The sequence below is a fragment of the Mustela erminea genome, chromosome 17 (genome assembly GCF_009829155.1).
Source record: "Mustela erminea isolate mMusErm1 chromosome 17, mMusErm1.Pri, whole genome shotgun sequence".
Classification (NCBI taxonomy): domain Eukaryota; kingdom Metazoa; phylum Chordata; class Mammalia; order Carnivora; family Mustelidae; genus Mustela; species Mustela erminea.
Window position 1 is genome coordinate 41,772,880 of NC_045630.1, and position 20,027 is coordinate 41,792,906.

The window sequence follows — 20,027 nt, forward strand, 5'->3', positions numbered from 1 at the left end:
CCCAGATGCCTGCCTGGGGAGGCTGGTCTCCAGCCGGTCTGGCCAGGTGAGACGGCTGCAGTGGTAGAGGGAGGCTCTCCGGTTCTTTGCCTTCCTCACAGGACGGAATGGGGAACAATCCCAGCCAAAGCTCCCTAGGTCTCCAGGGCTTGAGGAGATGGGCTCTGGGAGTCGCTTTCTCAAGGGCAGGGTACTTTGTGGCAGCTTCAGGAGGTCTGAAGTCTTCCCCTGAGCCAGGCTGGGCCGTGGTTAGTGATGCGTGTGACTAGGAGTGTTCTGCTCCCTGAAGCTGTGTTCTTGGCTGCCCAGAGTGGAGGTTCCCACAAGAAGCCCCTTCTCCAAAGCTGGACAACGGGGGAGTTTCCTTGGGGTTGGGAAGAGGGGAAATTCTCCACAAGGTCTCCTCCGCCATATGGGGGCAGGATCGCCCTCAGCCCCTTGTTCTACCCAGGACCATGGGGTGACCCAGGGGCGGAAAGTTCCAGTTTGGACCACCTCCTGGCCTGGCCTGCAGGGGCCGCTACAGGACCTGGGAGTGCAGCGCCCCCTGGAGCCACAAGGCCCAGGAGAAGCGTGAGCCCCGGATCTGAGGTGCCCTGTGTGTCAGGTAAATGGTCTGCCTGCCTGTTGTCCTCCACAGCAAAGGGCTGATGGCTGCGGGTAGGGGTGACTCCAGGCTGGCCCTGGGTGCTGAGCCCTGGGGACGGTGGGAATCTGTGGGCTTCAGGGACTTGGCTTTCTTAGGCCTGTGGGGGTGGGGGGTAGTGCTGCGTTCCTGATGGAGGTGGGCTGGTGGAGGGAAGGGGACTCCAGGGGTCTCTGGAGGACAGAGCACCCCGATCATGGACCTAAGCATCTTCAACTTGGCTGAGCTGCTGATAACGGGGTTCTTGATCCTGTGCTGTAGACAACTTAATGCCTTAGGCCCAGGGAAGCTGACCGGGTGCTGGGGGTGCCGAGGGGACACCCTGTCAGAGGTGGAAGCTCCCCAGAAAAGGACTGGCGGAGACCAGCTAACATATGGGGGGACAAAAGAAAGCAGGGGTTAGGGCTGTGTGTCGAGGCTCTCCTAAGGACAGCCAGCAATAGGATATGCGAGTCTGGGGACCCAAGGTGTGGGGCACTGGTCTCCTGGCCCACAAGCAGGTGTTCCTGGGCATTGTCTGGGAGGGGCCGACATTTACAGGCTCTTAGCTCCCCTACCACAGGGCAGAATGGGATTCGGAATTGGAGAATGGCGACAGAAGCCTCTGGTACAAGGGAGATGGAGGATTTCAGCAGCAAGACTCCCAGAGGCAACTCGGCCCAGAGGCAGACGGAGGGACGCTGCAGGGCCCTGATTCTGTATTTTAGACAGTAGTAATGAGGCCTCGGGGAGACCCTTCTGAATCTGAAATTTGCCCATGCAGGGAGAGCCCTGAATGGAAGACTCGTAGGCAAGCCGGGGTAAATCAGGGCCCTTCCAAGGGGCCCCTATCTTCCCATGGGGAGGGAAAGGAAAGCTGATGGTGGGGCCAGGCACTGGCATCACCCCGCCAGTTCCTTTTCTTATAAATGGCCTGCCTCCTGCAGCTTCACCTGCCGGTGGCGAGGCCGCCTCCCTAGGAAGCGCTGACGCCCGTCCTTCCTGCGGCCCTCATCACCAGTTGCAGGCTGCCGCCCCAAGCATGCAGAGGAATCCACACCCTAACAAGCAAAAGCCACACAGAGTAACTTTTTCGCAATCGACCGGCCAAGTCTCTTGGAATCCTAACTTAGCGGGTGAGCAGCTGGCCCTGGACCGGGCTGTGTTTCAAGTCATTTCAGTCTCAGAGGTGACGGTGATTGCCCAGCCCTGGCTTGAGGCGTCACTTCATGGACACGAGTCAGCCCCCTTCTGGCTGCTCCCTTCACAGCTCTAGGCTCTGGGTACTTGTCCGCTTGCAGACCTGCCTCCATGAAAAGCCAGGAGCTGGGCAGGGAAGAGGACACTGGGGCTTTGAATTCAATCTCACCCAGCTCACAGCTACTCAGGGGGAGCCAACATCCACGCGCCCTGCCATGTTCTGTTTCCATGCCTATCTTTTCTCAACTGAACAGCCGGAGTGATCTTGTTAAACAAAAGTCAGACCATGCCACTCTTGAATGCAAAGCCTCCCCAGGGCCCCCATCCCATTCAGAGCAAAAGCCCGAGTCCATACAGCAATCCTTGCCATGGGCCCTGCAAGGCCCGCATGACCTGTCCCATCACTGCTCTGCTTTTGTCTTCTGCCATTCTCCCTGCTCTTCCTGCTCAGGTACATACTCCTTGCTGTTCCCTGATCATGGCAGCATGATCCTGCCTCCGGGCCTTTGCATGTGCTGTTCCTTTGGCCTAGAGTGCTCTTTCCCTAGATATCTTGTATGGTTTGGTCCTCATTTGAAGGACTGACCCTTGAAGACTACTCAAATTTAATCAATGACATTTTCTCTGACCTCCTGTGTATATATACTAACCTATATGAACAAATGCAAAAATAGAACAATAGTAACAGTAGTTTCTGTGAAGGAACCACTTGGTATGTAAGCTCTATGTCTGTAAGCTGGACTTAAAAGAGTGCCTTTTACATAGAAGGTGCTCAATAAATGTATGCCCAGGAATGGATTTATTAATTTCCTGCTATGTGCCAGGGATTATCCTATATTTTACATGAGTGAATTAATTATAGATTAACTAATTATAAATGAATTAACAAATGCATTAATTCAAATTAATTATGAATTAATTAACTCAAACCTCATAATAATACATACATACTGTGATTATTATTGTCCCCATATTAAGGTGATAGGACTGGAGCTAGGGGATATTTAATCTGTTCAAGATTGCTCCTGATATGCATTCAGTCATTGAATTATCACAACAATAATAGATGCTATCATCTTCGCACTTGTTGAGAGACTTACCTTGCTGAAGCTCACAGGGCCAATAAAATAGAAGAGCTGAGCTTTGAACTCAGGCAGAAAGATGTTTAATTGCTGAGCCATGGCTTTAAGCCCCACCCCCAGAGCCCTCTGCTGGTTGGACGACGTGAAGGAGCCTGAATCGGGGCTGCTTGCTTCTGTTGCTCTGGCCCTAGCATTGCTACCATCTCCAAGGTCTTGATTCATCTACCATCTCCAAGGTCTGACAGCCCTTGGGATGGACAGGCTCTGTTCTTAGCGTTACTTCTCAGCCTCTGTGTCTACTACACCTGGATTCCTACTCAGGGAGGCTCTCCCGGAGGCCTTTACCAGCCCAGTTGACAATGAAGCTTCCAAGGCTGATTTGAGGTTTCGAGTTCATTCATATTCAGGATTTTAAAAGCCTCTCTAGGACAGCTCCAATAATGTGCGGCCACTGGGGGTGACTTAAAGTTCTCTCTCTTTACAATTGTCCTTCTGTCCCTGGCCATTCGTGATGCAGAACTCTTACGTATGTTCCCACTGACTGCCTCTCCACTCAGGCTCCAGAGGTCCCCACTAGGTCATAGGCCTGGAGAAGCTGGTTCTTGGAGCTGGGACACACACCCAGGCTCTGATGGTTTCTGAGCCTTCCTGGTAGAGGGTAGGGGCTAGAATGGCCCTGCTTTCCTATTCCATCTGAGATAATCAGCCAAACTCCTTCCGACTCCATCCCTTTGCAGGATTGCGCCAGTCAGAAAGAGATGCCTGTGAATTCATTTTGGAATTTCTAGAACAAGGACAAGTGGTAAGGAAATCCTCTGAACCGTTTTGAGAGCTGAGGAGGAAAGAAGAAAAAAGTGAGGAAGTGAGCACTCATGCTTCCTTGGGTTTTGAATACTAGCCCTGTCTTGGAATTCACCTGAAATTCAGCTTTTTTTTTTTTTTTTTCCCCATAGAGGAGGGAAAAGAGAGAAAGAGTTAAAGAAGGTGGGGAAGGGCAGAAGAAGAGGAAGAGAGAGAATCTTACGCAGGATCCAAGCCCAACATGGAGCCCCACGAAGGACTCCCTCTCACAACCCTGAGATCTAAGCTGAAATCAAGAGTCAGATGCTTAACAGACGGAGTCACCTAGGCACCCCGAAATTCAGCCCTTTTTTGCCCTCTGACCCGAACAATCTTAAGTCAAGTCAGCAGACAGGATCTGCGCAAAAGAAACTTTCTTATGGACCTCTAGCTCTACAGGCCCCAGAGGGCTCTGAGGGGGCCAGGACATTGATGACTGTCAGTCTAGATGATGCAGGAACTGATGAGGAAATCAAGCGAGCTATCCATCTCCCCATCCCGGCTGCCCTGAGGGCTGGGATGACGGCAAGGGACAGGGTCTGGGGGTACAAGCTGCAGGTCCGGCCTGTAGGAGGGACTAAGGACTGAGGCCTGGCTCATAGGCAGGCAGTTTCTGTGTTCTTTCCTAGTCCCAGTCAGACAAGCTGAAGTTCCTGAGGGCTGTGGATACCCTGAGCAGCGCTGTTCGCTCCCAGCCAAATGGCAATATGAATGATTACTTTCCCAAATCCATTCTGGCCAAGAAAATTGAGGTGAGAAAGACCCCGAGCTCTTCTGGGAGTTGGTCATCCAGGGAGGAGGATGACCAGCTCCCAGAGCCAAGAGCTGGCCCCACTCTCTGAGGAAATTCTTGTTTCCTCCTGGCCCTTCTAGGTACTAATCCTTGAAGAATCCACCGAGGTCTTGGTCAGCAATGTGCGTCAGCAAGCCATGCTCTGCATCGTGGCCCTGAGGTTCCTTCCTTGCTGTTTCCTCCTCTGAGCCCCTGGGTCTCTGATGCCGAGAGCATTCGGGTTGGGAGGAATGGGAAGGTTTGGGGATTTGAGTTTTGGGCTGTGGGTGGTAGGCCCCCATGATTACCATCTCATCTACCAGCCTCCAGGGGTGGTAGTGGTACCTCTGATTTCTTTATTAGAAGCCTGTTAAAATGCCCAGTGTAGGGAGGTCTTCCCAAGATAGGGACCTCCCTCCCTGGCAAGGAAGCCATTGACAATTTTCTGGGGACTCAGGGCTACACTGTTTCCTGTGCCTCAGGAAAGGTAGGAGACCAGGTTCTACCTTAGGGACCTAGAAGCCTAACCCACCTTGTCACTAATATCCTCCAAAGCTCTCTTGTCTTTTCTTCTCTCTCACCCCAGCCAGGTGAATCCACCATTCTACTTACCCCAGAAACTGGACCTGGTAAATTCCTGCGTCTCTAGCACATTCTCTCTGCCCTTCATCGCGCCCAGTCTAGACCGAAAGGAGAGTGGTAGTCTCTACCTCCAGGTAATCCCCAGCATCGCCTCCCAGGGGAGGTTTCCTCTTCTGAGGCTTGCTCTGTCCTCTGAGCTCCTGGGCCCTTCTCCTCTCCTCTCTGGCCCCTCCTTCAGGAGCTCGGAGCCCCACGGTCCTCACTCTGCCGAGGAGTAACCCCTTGGCCTCACCCTCACCACCTGTCTCCCTAGGGAGTGACTCGTGTTCCCACGCTGCCTGCGGCCTCTCTTACAAAGGCTCTCGTTTCTCTGGTTCCATGGCAGATTCTGTCTTAAGAAGAGACCATATGATGATAAACCCCACAGATTTTATGGAATAACTGACCAAGCAGACTGTCAAATCTCAAGTATTTTCAGTTTTAAAAATAGAGCCTTCCTTAATCTAACAGCATGAGTCCCTAATGGTGAGAACCTCACGGGGACTGTATTTGTTGGGGACACCTGCCTGATGCCTACATTTTACTATTTGGCCTACAATTTGGACGGGTCCCAGTCTAGTCTCCCATGAGGTCAATGGAGGTCAGCACTTGGGAAGATCGGACTGTGGTGGCACAGCTGGACTGGTCCCACTCTTCTTCCTCCTGAGGAGGGGTCTGAGGGACATGGGGGAGTGCCCCAGGGAGCCCAGCTGGCCTGGTGGCTGTCGGTCCTCCTACATGTCACGCCTCCTCACTTGTCAGACGATCCAAGCCTTAGATGACCTGTTACAAGCTCTCGTAATGGAGGGTCTGGACCCCAGCATGGCATTACTACAGGACTTCCTGGAGGTAAGTGTCTGTCAAAATCAGCCACACTGGAGCCCTGTTTTAAATCTGGTCTTTTGGGGGAAAAGACAAGGAATATTAAGACAATCTGTATGTGTGTGTGTGGGGTCTTTCTAGCCCAGAGGTCCTTGGTTCTCAAACCTCTCAAGCATCACAATGACTTGGACACCACTTCTTGTATTGCCCTCTCTCTCTCCCTTTAGAGCCTTTCCAATATTCTTAGTGATGACATGCTGTCATCTCGCTGGGGTGAAGCTGAATTGGGGAAATAGCCGAGTCACTTGAAACCAACTTTCCTCAACATGATGATGATGCCTGAGGATAATATAATTTTGGATAAAACATGATGTGGGACTACCAATACGGAGAGAGGATCACCTGGGTGTCTTTAAAAAAAAAAACTTTGGGGGAGCCTAGGTGGCTCAGTCATTAAGTGTCTGCCTTTGGCTCAGGTCATGATCCCAGGGTCCTGGGATTGAGCCTCGAATCGGGGTCCTTGCTGAGCATCTCCCTCTCCCACTCCCCCTGCTTGTGTTCTCTCTCTCACTGTGTCTCTCTCTATCAAATAAAGAAAATATTTTTAAAAAGCAACCAACCAAACAAAGAAACCCCCCCCCAAAAAAAAACAAAAAAAACTTTGATGAGGGGCACATCTAGAGAGGAAATTTATCCATATTAGGAGTAGTGACACGGTTTTTTGGGAAGGTCTCATTTCTGTTACATTTGTTGAGAAGCATTTCTGTGCTTTGTGGGTACCTGCACTGTAAGTGGACTAGGAAACGCACTATTATAATTTGAGTTTCTAGGGAACAAAGATGCAGAGCTTTGGTTCTCCATCAGGATGGGGTCCTCAGGAAATCCACTATAGGGGTCCTCATTATTCAAAAGTAAATGGTGCTCTCCAAAGGGACCCCTTGAAATTGTTTCTAAAACTTCATTTATCGATTTATCTCAATAAGTGAAATTAAAATGATGAAAGTAAGAATTTTTTTTAAGATTTTATTTATTTATTTGAACAGACAGAGATCACAAGTAGGCAAAGAGCAGGCAAAGAGGCAGGCAGAGAGAGAGGAGGAAGAAGGCTCCCCGCTGAGCAGAGAGCCCGATGTGGGGCTCGATCCCAGGACCCTGAGATCATGACCTGAGCCGAAGGCAGAGGCTTTAACCCATTGAGCCACCCAGGCACCCCGAAAGTAAAATTTTTACATGCAACAACATTTAGATTATATTTGCTACCTTGAGGTAATTCTAAAACAAAAAAAAATTCAGACACAATTTTTCCTACAAAAACTATATGATCGCATATTAGACTTTGCACAGTGAGATCAGAAAGAGGGTTAATTTTGAAAATAATATTTAAGGACTATTTAGTTTTTTGAAGGACATCTCTCTCTCTCTCTCTTTTTGCCTTGTTTTCCCCCCCATATTTTTATTAAGGCATAATTTACATACAGTATAATGTCCCCTCCTAGTCTGTAGTTCCACTTTTTTTTTTTACAAACTCAGCCATTTCTACACAACTAGACTCAAGCTACAGAGCTGTTCTACCATCCCCCCACATCCCCTCACGACTCTGGAGTCAACCCCTCTGTCCACCCCAACCTCTGACAGTAGATGATCTGTTCTTCTCTTCGGCATATGAACTGCCAGAGTGAGCACCTGTTTGTCTTTCTGGCAGTCGGGAGGTAGATTCAAAGTAAGATGGGATGAGGACAGTGTTCCCCATGGAAGACACTGGTGGTGTTCCTATGCTGCCTTTCCAGATCATCTTGCCTTGGTTAACACTGTCAGAGAAAGTGCACGAACAGACCCGGGCCTTGGGCACCATTGCCCGGATGCTGAGGTTTATTTGCAATTTCCCGGAGCTGTCGGTGAGTGCCTGGGTTGGGGGGGAGACCGACCCATGGGCCTTGCCTCTCTGAACGTGGGCCACCTGGCAAAGCCTGGGTCTCGGCAGGGCTGGGCGCCTTATTTATTGGTCTATTTATTTAGTGTGAGTACCTTTTCTGCTTCTATGGGATAGTGCCATTGGCTAGTAAACTCTATTGTGTAGACATAGCTCAATCTTGGTGGGATACCTTGGCCTGGAGGGCTGGGTTGGGCCCGTAGCTTTCCATCGGCTGACATATTTGAGGTGTCTGACTGCCCCGTTTCCCTGGGTGTTGATCCGGCCACACGGCCATACTTGGAGAAAATGGTCTCCACATCTGACTTCTTCACCACAGCTGTGTTGAGGTTTCCGATGAAGACCCGAGAGTTGATAGACTTGGGGTTATTCTTTTTTTTTTTTTTTAATTTTTAATTTTTTATAAACATATATTTTTATCCCCAGGGGTACAGGTCTGTGAATCACCAGGTTTACACACTTCACAGCACTCACCAAAGCACATACCCTCCCCAATGTCCATAATCCCACCCCCTTCTCCCAAACCCCCTCTCCTCAGCAACCCTCAGTTTGTTTTGTGAGATTAAGAGTCACTTATGGTTTGTCTCCCTCCCAATCCCATCTTGTTTCATTTATTCTTCTCCTACCCACTTAAGCCCGACTTGGGGTCATTCTTGTTAGTTACGTTGCTTGTCTGGATCTTTAAGGACATGGTGGCCACCAGTACCATGCTCTCCCACTCCAGGACAGAGTGTGGAGTTGGTGGGGCAAGGGGCCACACACAAGCACATACCTTAGTGATGTGGGAAGAAAGGGGAGGTTGGAGGGGGACGATGGTCATGGTGGGAAGGAGCTCCTTGCGGGATGGTGGGAAGGTAAGTTTCCTCTTCCTGGCAGGACATGACGGAGTTCTCCATGAGTGGGAAGCTAGTCGGCATCTTAGGCCTGTTCTGCATGAACACCGACTATGAGATCAGCACAGGGGCCTCGGAGGCATTGCATTACTTGTTCAAAATCCTTGTGCTTCACAGAAGTAAGTGATACGAGCTGGGCCGTTGCGTGGCTGCCGCTGTGGGGACCCTCTGAGTGACAGGAGCAAACCAGTACGGGTCCCTGAGTGCCGACCTTGTGTCTGGCACACCGGAGAGCAGTTCTCTCCTGCAGGGGCAACTGGAGTAAACAGGCTTTATCTAAAAGAACGCCAACGCCATGCAGATGCAACACCCTGTTTTAAAAGATTCTAGAAGATCCTTGGAAAAAAGGGGGAGCTGGGTTCACAGCCCCCCATGAGATCCCATCACTCCTGCTGGGTGTCTGACTGAGAAAATGGGCATCCTTTCGCTGGGAACAAACTTGGGAATCTTTGTTCTAGACCTTCTCTGCCCCAGAAAACAAAAAAACCAAAAAACACAAAGATACAGACAGCCACGCACACTTAGAGAGGTGCCAGAGGGATTTGCAAGTATGCCCTAATGGGAGTTTCAGAAACCTTGGCTTTTTAGGATTCATTAAAATGTGCTTCCTGTTTTGCTCAGCTGTCAGGGTGAGGGGTGGGGACGGTGGGGATGGTGGCATGGGTACAGGAACAGCAGGGCCAGTGGACCAGGCTGCCTCCCCAGAGACAGTCTCCCTCCACCCATCAGCCTGGCACTAGGGAGGCTCTCCCTATTCTGCTGGGCAAACGGTACTCCTCCTGTTGAACCCTGTTGATCTCTGAGGTTTGGAGGGGAAGGGAGGGAGGGTGTGTTGCTTTCTCCCTGTTAAGGCCCTGCCCTGTAATTGTTGTTTTTGGACCGGAGGTGTGAGACAGAAGACAGAGGTCGTCCTGAAGGACTTGCAGAAGCATTTCCGGGGAGGATGTTTTGCCAACATACAGAGTCTCACTATGGTAACCCTTGCCTTCCACCGTGTGTGGGGTGCCCAGATGGGGAGCGTCCAGAGGGGAGAGAAAGATGGCTGAGTAGCGATTACAGAGGGCCTGGCTGGGACCACAGAGGACTACCGCCCCGACACAGGGAACGGCCCCTAAATTTTAAGATCTCATGGACAGCATGCTGGAGGGATAAGGCCCACTGCCCTAGCTTCACTTGAGTTGACTGAAGATGGAGGGTCATTGAGAGAGTTTGTAAAATAAGGGCACAGTCAACCCCATCCCCCACCCACAGATTGTGCTCCTGGCCCTTTATCTGTGACCTCGCTTTAATTCTATAGGCGTATTGCTGGTCTTAGCAATGGTGTCTCCAAGCTCAGTCTACTTCAGCCATGGCAGTTAGATATCCAAGAATCCTTCTTCCTTCTTTCCCTCCCCTCACGTTCCACATCCAGTTCCATCCTCCATCTGTCCATTGTCATCCTGGATGGGAAGAAATTTCATTCACGCTGCCCCGGCGCCACCGCGGCTCTTCTGACTCCGTTCACCACTAGTCTTGGGCCTCCTGCTGATGGCCCTGTTTCTTTTTTCTTTTTTCTTTTTTTTTTTTTTTTGAAGATTTTTATTTATTTGACAGACATAGATCATGAGTAGGCAGAGAGGCAGGCAGAGAGAGAGAGAGAGCAGGGAACCAGGCTCCCAGCTGAGCAGAGAGCCCAATGTGGGGCTCGATCCCAGGACCCTGAGATCATGACTTGAGCTGAAAGCAGAGGCTTAACCCACTGAGCCACTGAGGTGCCCCGATGGCCCTGTTTCTGACCGTGCTCCTCACCACACCATTTTCCACACTGTCCTCAGAGATTTCTCAAACGCACATATCATCATATTATTCCCCTTTGGACTTTGCCCAGATTCCCCATTGTTCTTATCCTAAAGACCAGACTTCAAGCAGCCAGGGACACCTGGCCCGATGTGGCTCCTGCCTAGCTCCCTCGCCTCATCTTATCTGGATTCCCCTCCCCCCGCTCCCTGAGTCCAGGTTCCTTGCAGGGCACAGTGACTGGACTGAACTCCTCTCTCTCCAGGACTTTGCACAGTCTGTTCCCTGCCTGGAACTCTTTCCCCCATTTTCACCAAGTATGGACTTCAGAGGTACTTCTTCTAGGAAGACTCATGTAATCTTGCAAGTCTAGCTTTGGTCTCCCCACTGTGTCTCTTACTGGCATTTCTCACTTGGCACCATGAGTATCTATTTACTTGCCCTGACCAGACAGTAATTTCCTTGAGGGCAAAGGCAACGGGTGTCTTGTGTGTGGGCTTCCTCCCTAGCTCCCAGCCTAGAACCAGGCAGAGTCGAGATTCTCTTTCTTGTTTGGGTGAATAAGCATCCCTGGGATGTGTAGATCCAGAGACACGAGGCACACCTGGTGTAGACCACAGTAGTCACTATTTCCCTTGGAATGCTGTCAACTCACTACACATCAGAACTCATTTCCAAATGGTATCACCTAATTACATTTCAAATGCAAAATAGAAATGCCTTTTCATTGTTCTCTTATACCGTGTTGTCTGGACCCTTGTTATTACCTGGGGATCCTGGTCTCACACCATAGAATAACCAGATACGGGCCAGGGGTGTCTCCACTGGACCCAAGTTGACTGGTCTCTTTGGAGTCCGGGGGTTTTGTGCAGTGCCAGAGTGGGATGCTGACATTGCAGAGACAGCTGTTGCTCCTCTTTCGTCAGTTCTTCCGGAAATACCTGACCCCTGAAGAGAGAGCAGATGTGCTAATGGTGTCAATGGAGGCCATGACCAGTGCCAACAGGAAAGATGCCTTCGCGGCTTCCAAGATGCTAAAGATGATCCTGAAGTACTCTATGCCAGAAATTGGGAAGGTACCAGCTCTGAAGGGCTTAATGGTTCAAGGTCAATTGAAGATTCTTCCTCTCTGTTTTGGATCTTGTTCTCTTTTATTTCCTACTGGTTGGGGTTTAGGGAATTGAAATCCTGTAACTCAGAGGAGAAAAAGTTAAATGAGGAGTTGTTTGTAATTGTGTGAAAGGCCCTTCCATGGGAAAGGATGCCTTTCCATGGGAAAAGGTACCTCCATATCTATCAGAAAGGGAAGAATAGAGTCAAATCGATAGCAGGAGACTACTGCGGGGTCCCAGGACCAAGAGAGAACTGTTATCCCTTCTATTTCCAAATAGTATGTTAGGTCTGTGGGTGCCTTCTTCATTCAGGTGGAAGAATGTACAGTCAAGGCAGAGATCAGTCTATCTATCTACTGATCAATCTATCCATCTATCTATTGATCTATCAATCTTTCTCATGTATCTGTATTTCATATGTACATATGAATTTATGAGACATTGACATGAATCAGAGATGGAATACAGGGGCTCTTTTGTCAGAAGTGAGACTGGTTCTCTGTGAAATCAAGATAGCATAGTTTATCTTTGTCCCTTAATATCCCATTTTTAAAGGTCTTATGGATTGATAGATTCACTCTCATCTCATTGGCCTAACCTACTCCTCTATCTTGGTCATGAAATCTCTACAATAGGTCTAGTTATCTCAAGCTTTAGCCTCGCCACCCTCTCTGGCCTGGAGAGCCATCTGAATGCCTCAGAGCAGATCAGGAGTAAGCTCTTTGAGCTGAAGGCCACCCCCGATGTCAACCACTGCAACCTCCCACTCAATGCCTGTAACCCCTTCTGGAACATTCCTGACTCTTGAATAGTCAGACTTTCCTGAAAGCATTTTTGGGAAGCTCACAACCTTAAACGATAGCTCATTCTAATTTGTGAATCACTTTCATTATTAGAAAGTTCTACCTTATTGTGAGCTAAAATATTCATCTCCACAGTTTCTAGTCCTTGGCCCAAGTTTGCTTTTTGGACTTATGCAGAAATCAATTAATATTCAGGTTTTATTAAAACTGGGTGCCATGCACTCTGCTAGCCTTCCTTGTCCACATGTTACTCTACCAAATTCTTACAGCTGGTCTGCAAGGAAGGAATGGTTTTCTTTTTAGAAATGGGGAAAAGTCTCAAGGAGGCTAAGAGCCTTAGTAACTGAAGTTTCTTGAACACTTCTTGTGTAATAGACACTGTTCCAACCAATGTAGGTGTATTAGCTCAGAGCCATTGAAGTGGGTAAAGTTGTTCTCATTTTCTATATGAGGAAGTAATGCATGAGAGGATGAAAAACTTGCCAAGGTCATACAACTGGTAAGCAAGGAAGTGAAGTTCAAATTCAGGCAGTGTGACTCCAGGGTCTGTGCTGTTCACCAGTAGGCATCCTGCTGAGTGCACACGGCTAGTAAACCATAAGGCCTGAGCCCTGGCCTTCCCCTATAATAGACTTGATGTCTCCTATCCCCACATCTCTGAGTTACTCATCCCCAGACACTTGCTTCATTCCTCACGACATGGTTTTCAGGCATGACTTGAGTGACCCTTCCCTTCTGCTCTTTATTTTGTCCCTCCTAAAATATGGGGGACAGAAGAGCCCCCAACCACACAGGTATGGCAGGACCAGAGTTGGGCACTGACGGCTGGGGACTGGTTTGCATTGGTGTGTGACCATACACACACTTTATACAGAAGGTGCTTGGTTATGTGCCTCTTGATGAGCTGGGGCTGTGTCCAGAATGAAACTTGCTCCTCCTTCCCCCACTTCAGGTGCCAGAAATCATCCAGTACATTTACCACAATGTGAACAACATCACTGAAACCACAGCCCAAGGGACCATAGAGAAGATCCTTTACCTGCTGGCCCAGACCTACACTGATGAAGTTATTTTGACACTATTTAGGATGGAGGATCAGTCACAAAGGTAGGTGACCATCAATTCCACCCACCGGCCACCGACAGTCTTCTAATTTGCTTACTCTTAAAATGTACCCAATTTTTAATACAAGCAGGTTCCTTACTTATTTGGAGGCAGGGTGATTGACAAAGTAATATGGGCTTATTGCAGCAAATTTGAAAGCATGCAAAATTTTGAAAAAGTAAAAAAAAAAAAGTCATATTGGTTATCACCAAGTATAATTTATAATGTCTACTTTTATTTATTTTTATTTTTTAAAGATTTATTTATTTGAGAGAGAGAGAGACAGAGAGCATGCGTGAGTGGGGGGAAGGGGCAGAAGGAGAGGCAAATAGAGAATCCCAGGCAGACTCAGGCAGACTCCCCACTGCACTGCTGAGTGCAGAGCCCGATGCAGGGCTTGGTCCCGTGATCCTGAGATCATGACCTGAGCTGAAATAAGAGTTGGTCACTTGACTGAACCTCCCAGGCACTCCTAATTTATCTATATTAAAAAAAAATTATTTTTTTAAGATTTATTTATTTATTTGTTTGACAGAGAGCGAGAGATAAATATTTGTGTACAGTTTTTCTTTGTGTGGATATCAGCTTTCTTTTTTCTTGAATAAATTCCTAGGAACTGCATTGCTGGGTAATATGGGAAGTATGTATGTTTAACTTGAAAAGAAACTGCCAGACCATTTCTCATGTGTAGCTTTCCCATTCCCACCAGCAACATAAGGAAGTTCCAGTTGCTCTCATTCTTGTTCACCCTTGGTATTTACATTGAAAAAAAAAAATTAGTCATTCTACCAAGTGTGTAGTGGCATCTCATTGTCATTTTAATTTACATTGCCCTAATTTATTTATTTAAAAAAATTTTTTAAAGGTTTTGTTTATTTATTTGACAGAGAGAGATCATAAGTAGGCAGAGAGAGTGGGGGTGGGGGGGAAGGAGGTCCCTGCTGAGCAGAGAGCCTGATGCAGGGCTTGATCCCAGGACCCTGAGATCATGATCTGAGCTTAAGGCAGAGGCTTAACCCACTTAGCTACCCAGGCGCCCTTGCCCTAATTTAATTGCAGCAAATGATGATGAGCATGATTTCATGTGTTTACTTGCCATCCGCATAACTTCTTTGTTCAAGTACCTAAATCTCATACTCCTTTCTTAATTGAGATGTTTGTCTTCTTATCATTGAGTTTTGACAGTCCTTTATATATTATGGCTATAAGTCTTTTCGCCAGTTATATGATTTTCAAATATTTCTCTCATTTTGTGGATTATTTTTCATTCTCTTGAGGGTCTTTGGCAAAGTTCTAAATTTGATGGAGTCCATTTTATCTTTTTTTTTCCTTCTATGGATTGTGTTTAAGGTCACAGATTTTCTCCCATGTTTTCTTCTAGGAGGTTTGTACTTTCATGTGTTCTATGTAAGTGTGTGGTTCAGTTTTGGTTAATTTAGGTATGAGGATCTGAGTCTGGGTTCAGCTTATTGCATATAAACATGTGAATCTAGAGTTTCATTTGTTGGAAGTTTTTAAACTATGGATTCAATTTATTCAGTAGGCATAGGGCCACTCAGATTATCTATGTCCTCTTCAGTGAGTGTTGTTAGTTCATGTGTTTCAAGGAATTGGTCTATTTCATCTAAGTTATTTTATTTATGATCAAGGAGTAGGTCATAGTATTCTTTCATTAATTTTGAATGTCACTAATGATTTCCCCTCTTTCATTACTGATATTGGTGCCTTTTGTCTTCTCTTTGCGTTTTGGTCAGTTTGCTGACCAAAAGCAGTTTGCTAAATGTTATTGATGATTTCTAACAGCCAGCTTTTATTGCTCTTTCCCTCTGTTGTTTTTCTGCTTCCATTTTATTTATTTCTGCTCTTGAGAATTTCCTTTGTTCTGCTTGTTTTGAATTTAATTTGGTCATCTTTTTATAGTTTCTTAAGGTAGAAACGTAGATTAGTGATTTGAGAATTTTTTTTTTCTTAAAGAGTTTATTTATTTGACAGGCCGATCACAACTAGGCAAAGAGGCAGGCAGAGAGAGAGAAGGAAGCAGGCTCTCCACTGAGCAGAGAGCCCAATGCGGAGTTCGATCCCAGGACCCTGAGATCATGACCTGAGCTGAAGGCAGAGGCTTAACCGACTGAGCCACCCAGGCACCCCTGATTTGAGAACTTTTTTTAAACAAACATCTTAATATGATGAATTTCCCTCTAAGCATAGCTTTAGCTGCATCCAACACTTTTTGATATGTTGTATTTTCATTTTCATTCAGTTCAAAAATCTTTTCTAAGATTCTACTTAGAAGTGTTGTTTAATTTACAAATACTTGATAATTTTCCAGATATCTTTCTGCTATCGAATTCCAGTGTAAGTCCATTATGGCTAGAAAACATATTTTATGTGATTTCTATTCTTTAAAATCTGCTAAGGTTGCTTTTATAGCTCAGAATGACCACATATATTTTGGTGAATGGTCCATATGTGTCCCAAAAGAATATGTATCCTGTTGTTGGGGGGAGTGTTCTATCAATTAGGTCTAATTGGTTGATAGTATTGTTCAAGACTTTAATATCCTTGCTGATTTTGTCTACTTAGTCTATCAATTCCTGAGAAAGGAGTGTTGAAATCTCTAAGTATAATTATGGATTTGTCTATTTGTTCCTTCAGTCCTACCACTTTTTGCTTCATATATTTTGTTAGGTGTATACACATTTAGGATTTCTACATCTCGATGAACTGACTCTTTTAACATTAGTTAATGTCCCTCTTCAAACTAGTAGTATTCATTGTCTTAAACTTTACTTTGTTTAACATTAATATGGCTAGTTTTTCTTTCCTTTGATTTGCCTTTGCATGGAATATCTTTTTTCATTCTTTTATTATTTTATCTATAATGGGTTTTTTGTATACAGCATATAGTTGGGTCCTGTATTTTTATCTGATTTAACTATCTCTACCAATTACATTTAATGTAATTAATGATGTGGTTAGATTTTTTTTAAGTTTTATTGAGCTAGAGTTGACATACATCACTGTATAAATTTCAGTTGTACAATATAATGGTTTGACTTACATATATTTTGAAATGATTACTGTAGTAAGTTTGGTTAGCATCATCATCTCATACAGAAAAAAAAAAGAGAAAGCAAAAAAAATTTTATTTCCTTGTAATGAGAATGGATATATAGATAGGTTGGATTTAAGTCTACCACTTTATGATTTGTTTTCAATTTGTCTCCTCTGTGTTTTGTCCCAATGTTCTCGATTTTAGTGGGTCTTAGGATTCTTAACATACCTAAATTTTCATAGTCTATGTAAAGTTGATATTTTACAACTTCAAGAAAATGTCGAAGCTTTCAGCATACCAGTTCCTTTTCCTTCCCTACTTTGTCTCTCAGTTCTGATATTATATCTAGCACATTATTATATCTAGCACATATTATATCTAGCACATTAAAGAAACACACCAAAAAATGTTACAACTTTTGCTTTCAATAATCATACTTATTTTTAAACTTGTGAGAAAAACAGTCCATTACATTTGCCCCAGTATTTATCCATTCTTTTTGCTCTTCCTTCATTATTGAAGATCCAAGTTTCCTTCTGATAAAATTTCTCCTCAGCTTGAAAAACTTCTTGTAGCATGTCATTCAGAACAAGTCTGCAGGTGACAAATACTCTTAGTTTTTTCATCTGGGAATGGCTTGATTTTACCTTAATTTCTAAAGAATATTTTTATTGGATATAGAATTCTCGGTTGATAGTTTTTTCCCCCCCTTATCACTTTAAATATGTTATTCCATTGTCTTCTGGACTGTATGGTCTCTGATGGAAATCTGCAATAATTCAAACAATTTTTCCAATATGCAATGTGGTATTTTTTTTCCTCGCTGCTTTCAATATTTTTTTAAAATATTTTCTTTATTTATTTGACAGAGAGAGATCACAAGTAGGCAGAGGCAGGCAGAGAGAGAGAGGAGGAAGCAGGCTCCCCACTGAACAGAAAGCCCGATTTGGGGCTTGATCCCAGGACCCTGGGATCATGACCTGAGTCAAAGGCAGAGGCTTAACCCACTGAGCCACCCAGGTGCCCCACAAGATTTTTTTTTTTTAATATTGGTTTTTGGAAGTTTGATTATGTTGTGTCAGGGCATGGTTTCTTTGAGTTTATCCTTATCCTTATCCTTTATTGTTTGAGCTTCACTGAACTTCTTGAGTCTGGTATTATACCAAATTTGGGGGCATTTTAAACCATTATTTCTTCAGATACAATTTCTGCACCAGTATCTTTCTTCTCTGAGATTCTAGTGACAAGAATATTAGACTTTTTTTTTTAAAGACTTTATTTATTTATTTGACAGACAGAGATCACAAGTAGGCAGAGAGGCGGGGGGGGGGGGGTGGGGGGGTCGGGAAGCAGGCTCCCTGCTGAGCAGAGAGCCCAATGTGGGACTTGAACCCAGGACCCTGGGATCATGACCTGAGCTGAAGGCAGAGGCTTTACCCCACTAAGCCACCCAGGTGCCCCGAATATTAGACTTTTTGATGGTGTCTCACAACTACCTGGAACCCTGTTAATTTTTTTTATTTGTTTTTTTCAGATTGTGTAATTTTTGTTAACATAGCTGTAAGTTCATAAACTCTTTTCTCTATCACCTCCAATTTCCTATTGGTCCCAGACAGTTAATTTTTATTTCACGTATTTTATTTTTCAATTCTAAAATTCCCATTTCATACTGTTTTTCTTTTAATCGTTTTTAATAGCTTTGCTGAGAACATCTGTCTTTTCATTCATCCCAACAGTGTTCATCTTTACCTCATGGAGCATGTTTAAAATGTCTACATAAAGTCTTTATCTGGGGAAAAAAAATGTCTTCAGTTGCTAATTTCAACATCTTGGTAACCTCAGGATTGGCATCTGTTGATTATTTTTTTCCTTGAGAATTGATCACATTGTCCTGTTCTTTGTATGTCAATTAAATTTGGATTGTAGTCTGGACATTTTTAATATGATGTTTTGAGGCTCTTGGTCTTATTAAATTCTCCTGAATATATATATATTTTTTTAACAATCAACCTGGTGTATGGGTTAGACTGCAAGTTCTGCCTCACCTTCTCTTGGATGTAATTTCAGTGTCTGTTAAGTCCTTTAAATCTTTTGCTATGTTGCTTTGTTTTGGGTCTACACATAGACCCTTGCTTCTCAAGGGTCATTTAGGTCTACCCTGTGCAGGCGTAGCTAAGGAGTGATTCCAGAACTTACTTATGTGTTGGCTTGTTTACAGAATTAGGAATGCCTCTGTCTCTCGCTCTTTTTTCTTTGGATTTCTCCCACCTTCTGGCTTCCAGGAACATCTTTTCCAAGTCCTCTATCTAGAAAGTTGGGTTTTTTCTCATAATTTACTGCTTGTGCCAATACAATTGTACAACTGGGTCCATGTTTAGGGCGGTAACATGAGAACAGAGGTAGAGAGAAAAGGGGTTTCTCCCTTCCACACACACACATACCCTCTGGGACACAAGTTCCCTGTGTTCTTGCAGTTGCCACCTCCATTTCCACCACAAAGTGGGCTTCTGGAGGAATCCTCAGGACGGGGTTGGGAGAGGAAAAAGATGAAGATTCTACCCATTCTTTCATAAAGTCACAAGTCCTAGGGTCCCGTTTTCCTAGACCTTCTGCCAGAATGAGAGAGTTTTACTCAGATTTTGTGTCATGTGCCTGCTGCTTAGTTTAACACCAGGACAAGCTTCAGGTCCAAGTTGGGAGATGAAAGAGAAAAGAAATCAGGGAAACTCATCCAGTAAGAGTTGCTTTTTAAATTGGTGCTTTCTGGGGTGCCTGGGTGGCTCAGTCGTTAAATGTCTGCCTTCAGGTCAGGTCATGATCCCAGGACCCTGGGATCAAGCCCCGAATTGGGCTCCGTGCTCTTCAGGGGACCTGCTTCTCCCTCCCCCACTCCCCCTGCTTGTGTTCCCTTTCTGCCTGTCTCTCTCTCTGTCAAATAAATAAAGATCTTTAAAAATATGTCGCTTCCTTCCCCAATCCATCTGCTATTAATAATTTTCAAAAACAAGTAGTTGGTTTTCATAATTAACCTGTGTTTTTTGTGTCAGTCAGGGGAAGTGAGGGGAAGGAATGGGTTTGCTTGGTCTTGGCCAGCACAGCACGGACAGAAAATAATTTCTTTGTAAAGAAATTAAGAGGGGCGCCTGGGTGGCTCAGTGGGTTAAAGCCTCTGCCTTTAGCTCCGGTCATGATCTCAGCGTCCTGGGATCGAGCCCCACATCGGACTCTCTGCTCAGCGGGGAGCCTGCTTCCCCCTGTCTCTCTCTCTGCCCGCCTCTCTGCCTACTTGCGATCTCCGCTGTCAAATAAATAAATAAAATCTTAAAAAAAAGAAATTAAGAAAATTGAGAACCTTAATCTTAGGGAAATTAAGATTTTAATGTCTAATAAGT

At 45.5% G+C, this 20,027-nt stretch overlaps 1 protein-coding gene across 1 annotated transcript in view; it reads left to right on the forward strand.

Moving 5' to 3' along the window:
* The first annotated feature begins 255 nt into the window (after positions 1-255).
* The window catches only part of LOC116575931 (maestro heat-like repeat-containing protein family member 7), a 32,195-nt gene continuing 12,423 nt past the window's right edge, over positions 256-20,027 (forward strand). The window contains exons 1-8 of the mRNA XM_032317558.1: positions 256-607; positions 3,645-3,709; positions 4,377-4,499; positions 4,621-4,700; positions 5,106-5,235; positions 5,903-5,989; positions 11,488-11,637; positions 13,429-13,583. Coding sequence (XP_032173449.1) covers positions 256-607; positions 3,645-3,709; positions 4,377-4,499; positions 4,621-4,700; positions 5,106-5,235; positions 5,903-5,989; positions 11,488-11,637; positions 13,429-13,583 — 1,142 coding nt within the window. The remainder of the gene's footprint in view (positions 608-3,644; positions 3,710-4,376; positions 4,500-4,620; positions 4,701-5,105; positions 5,236-5,902; positions 5,990-11,487; positions 11,638-13,428; positions 13,584-20,027) is intronic.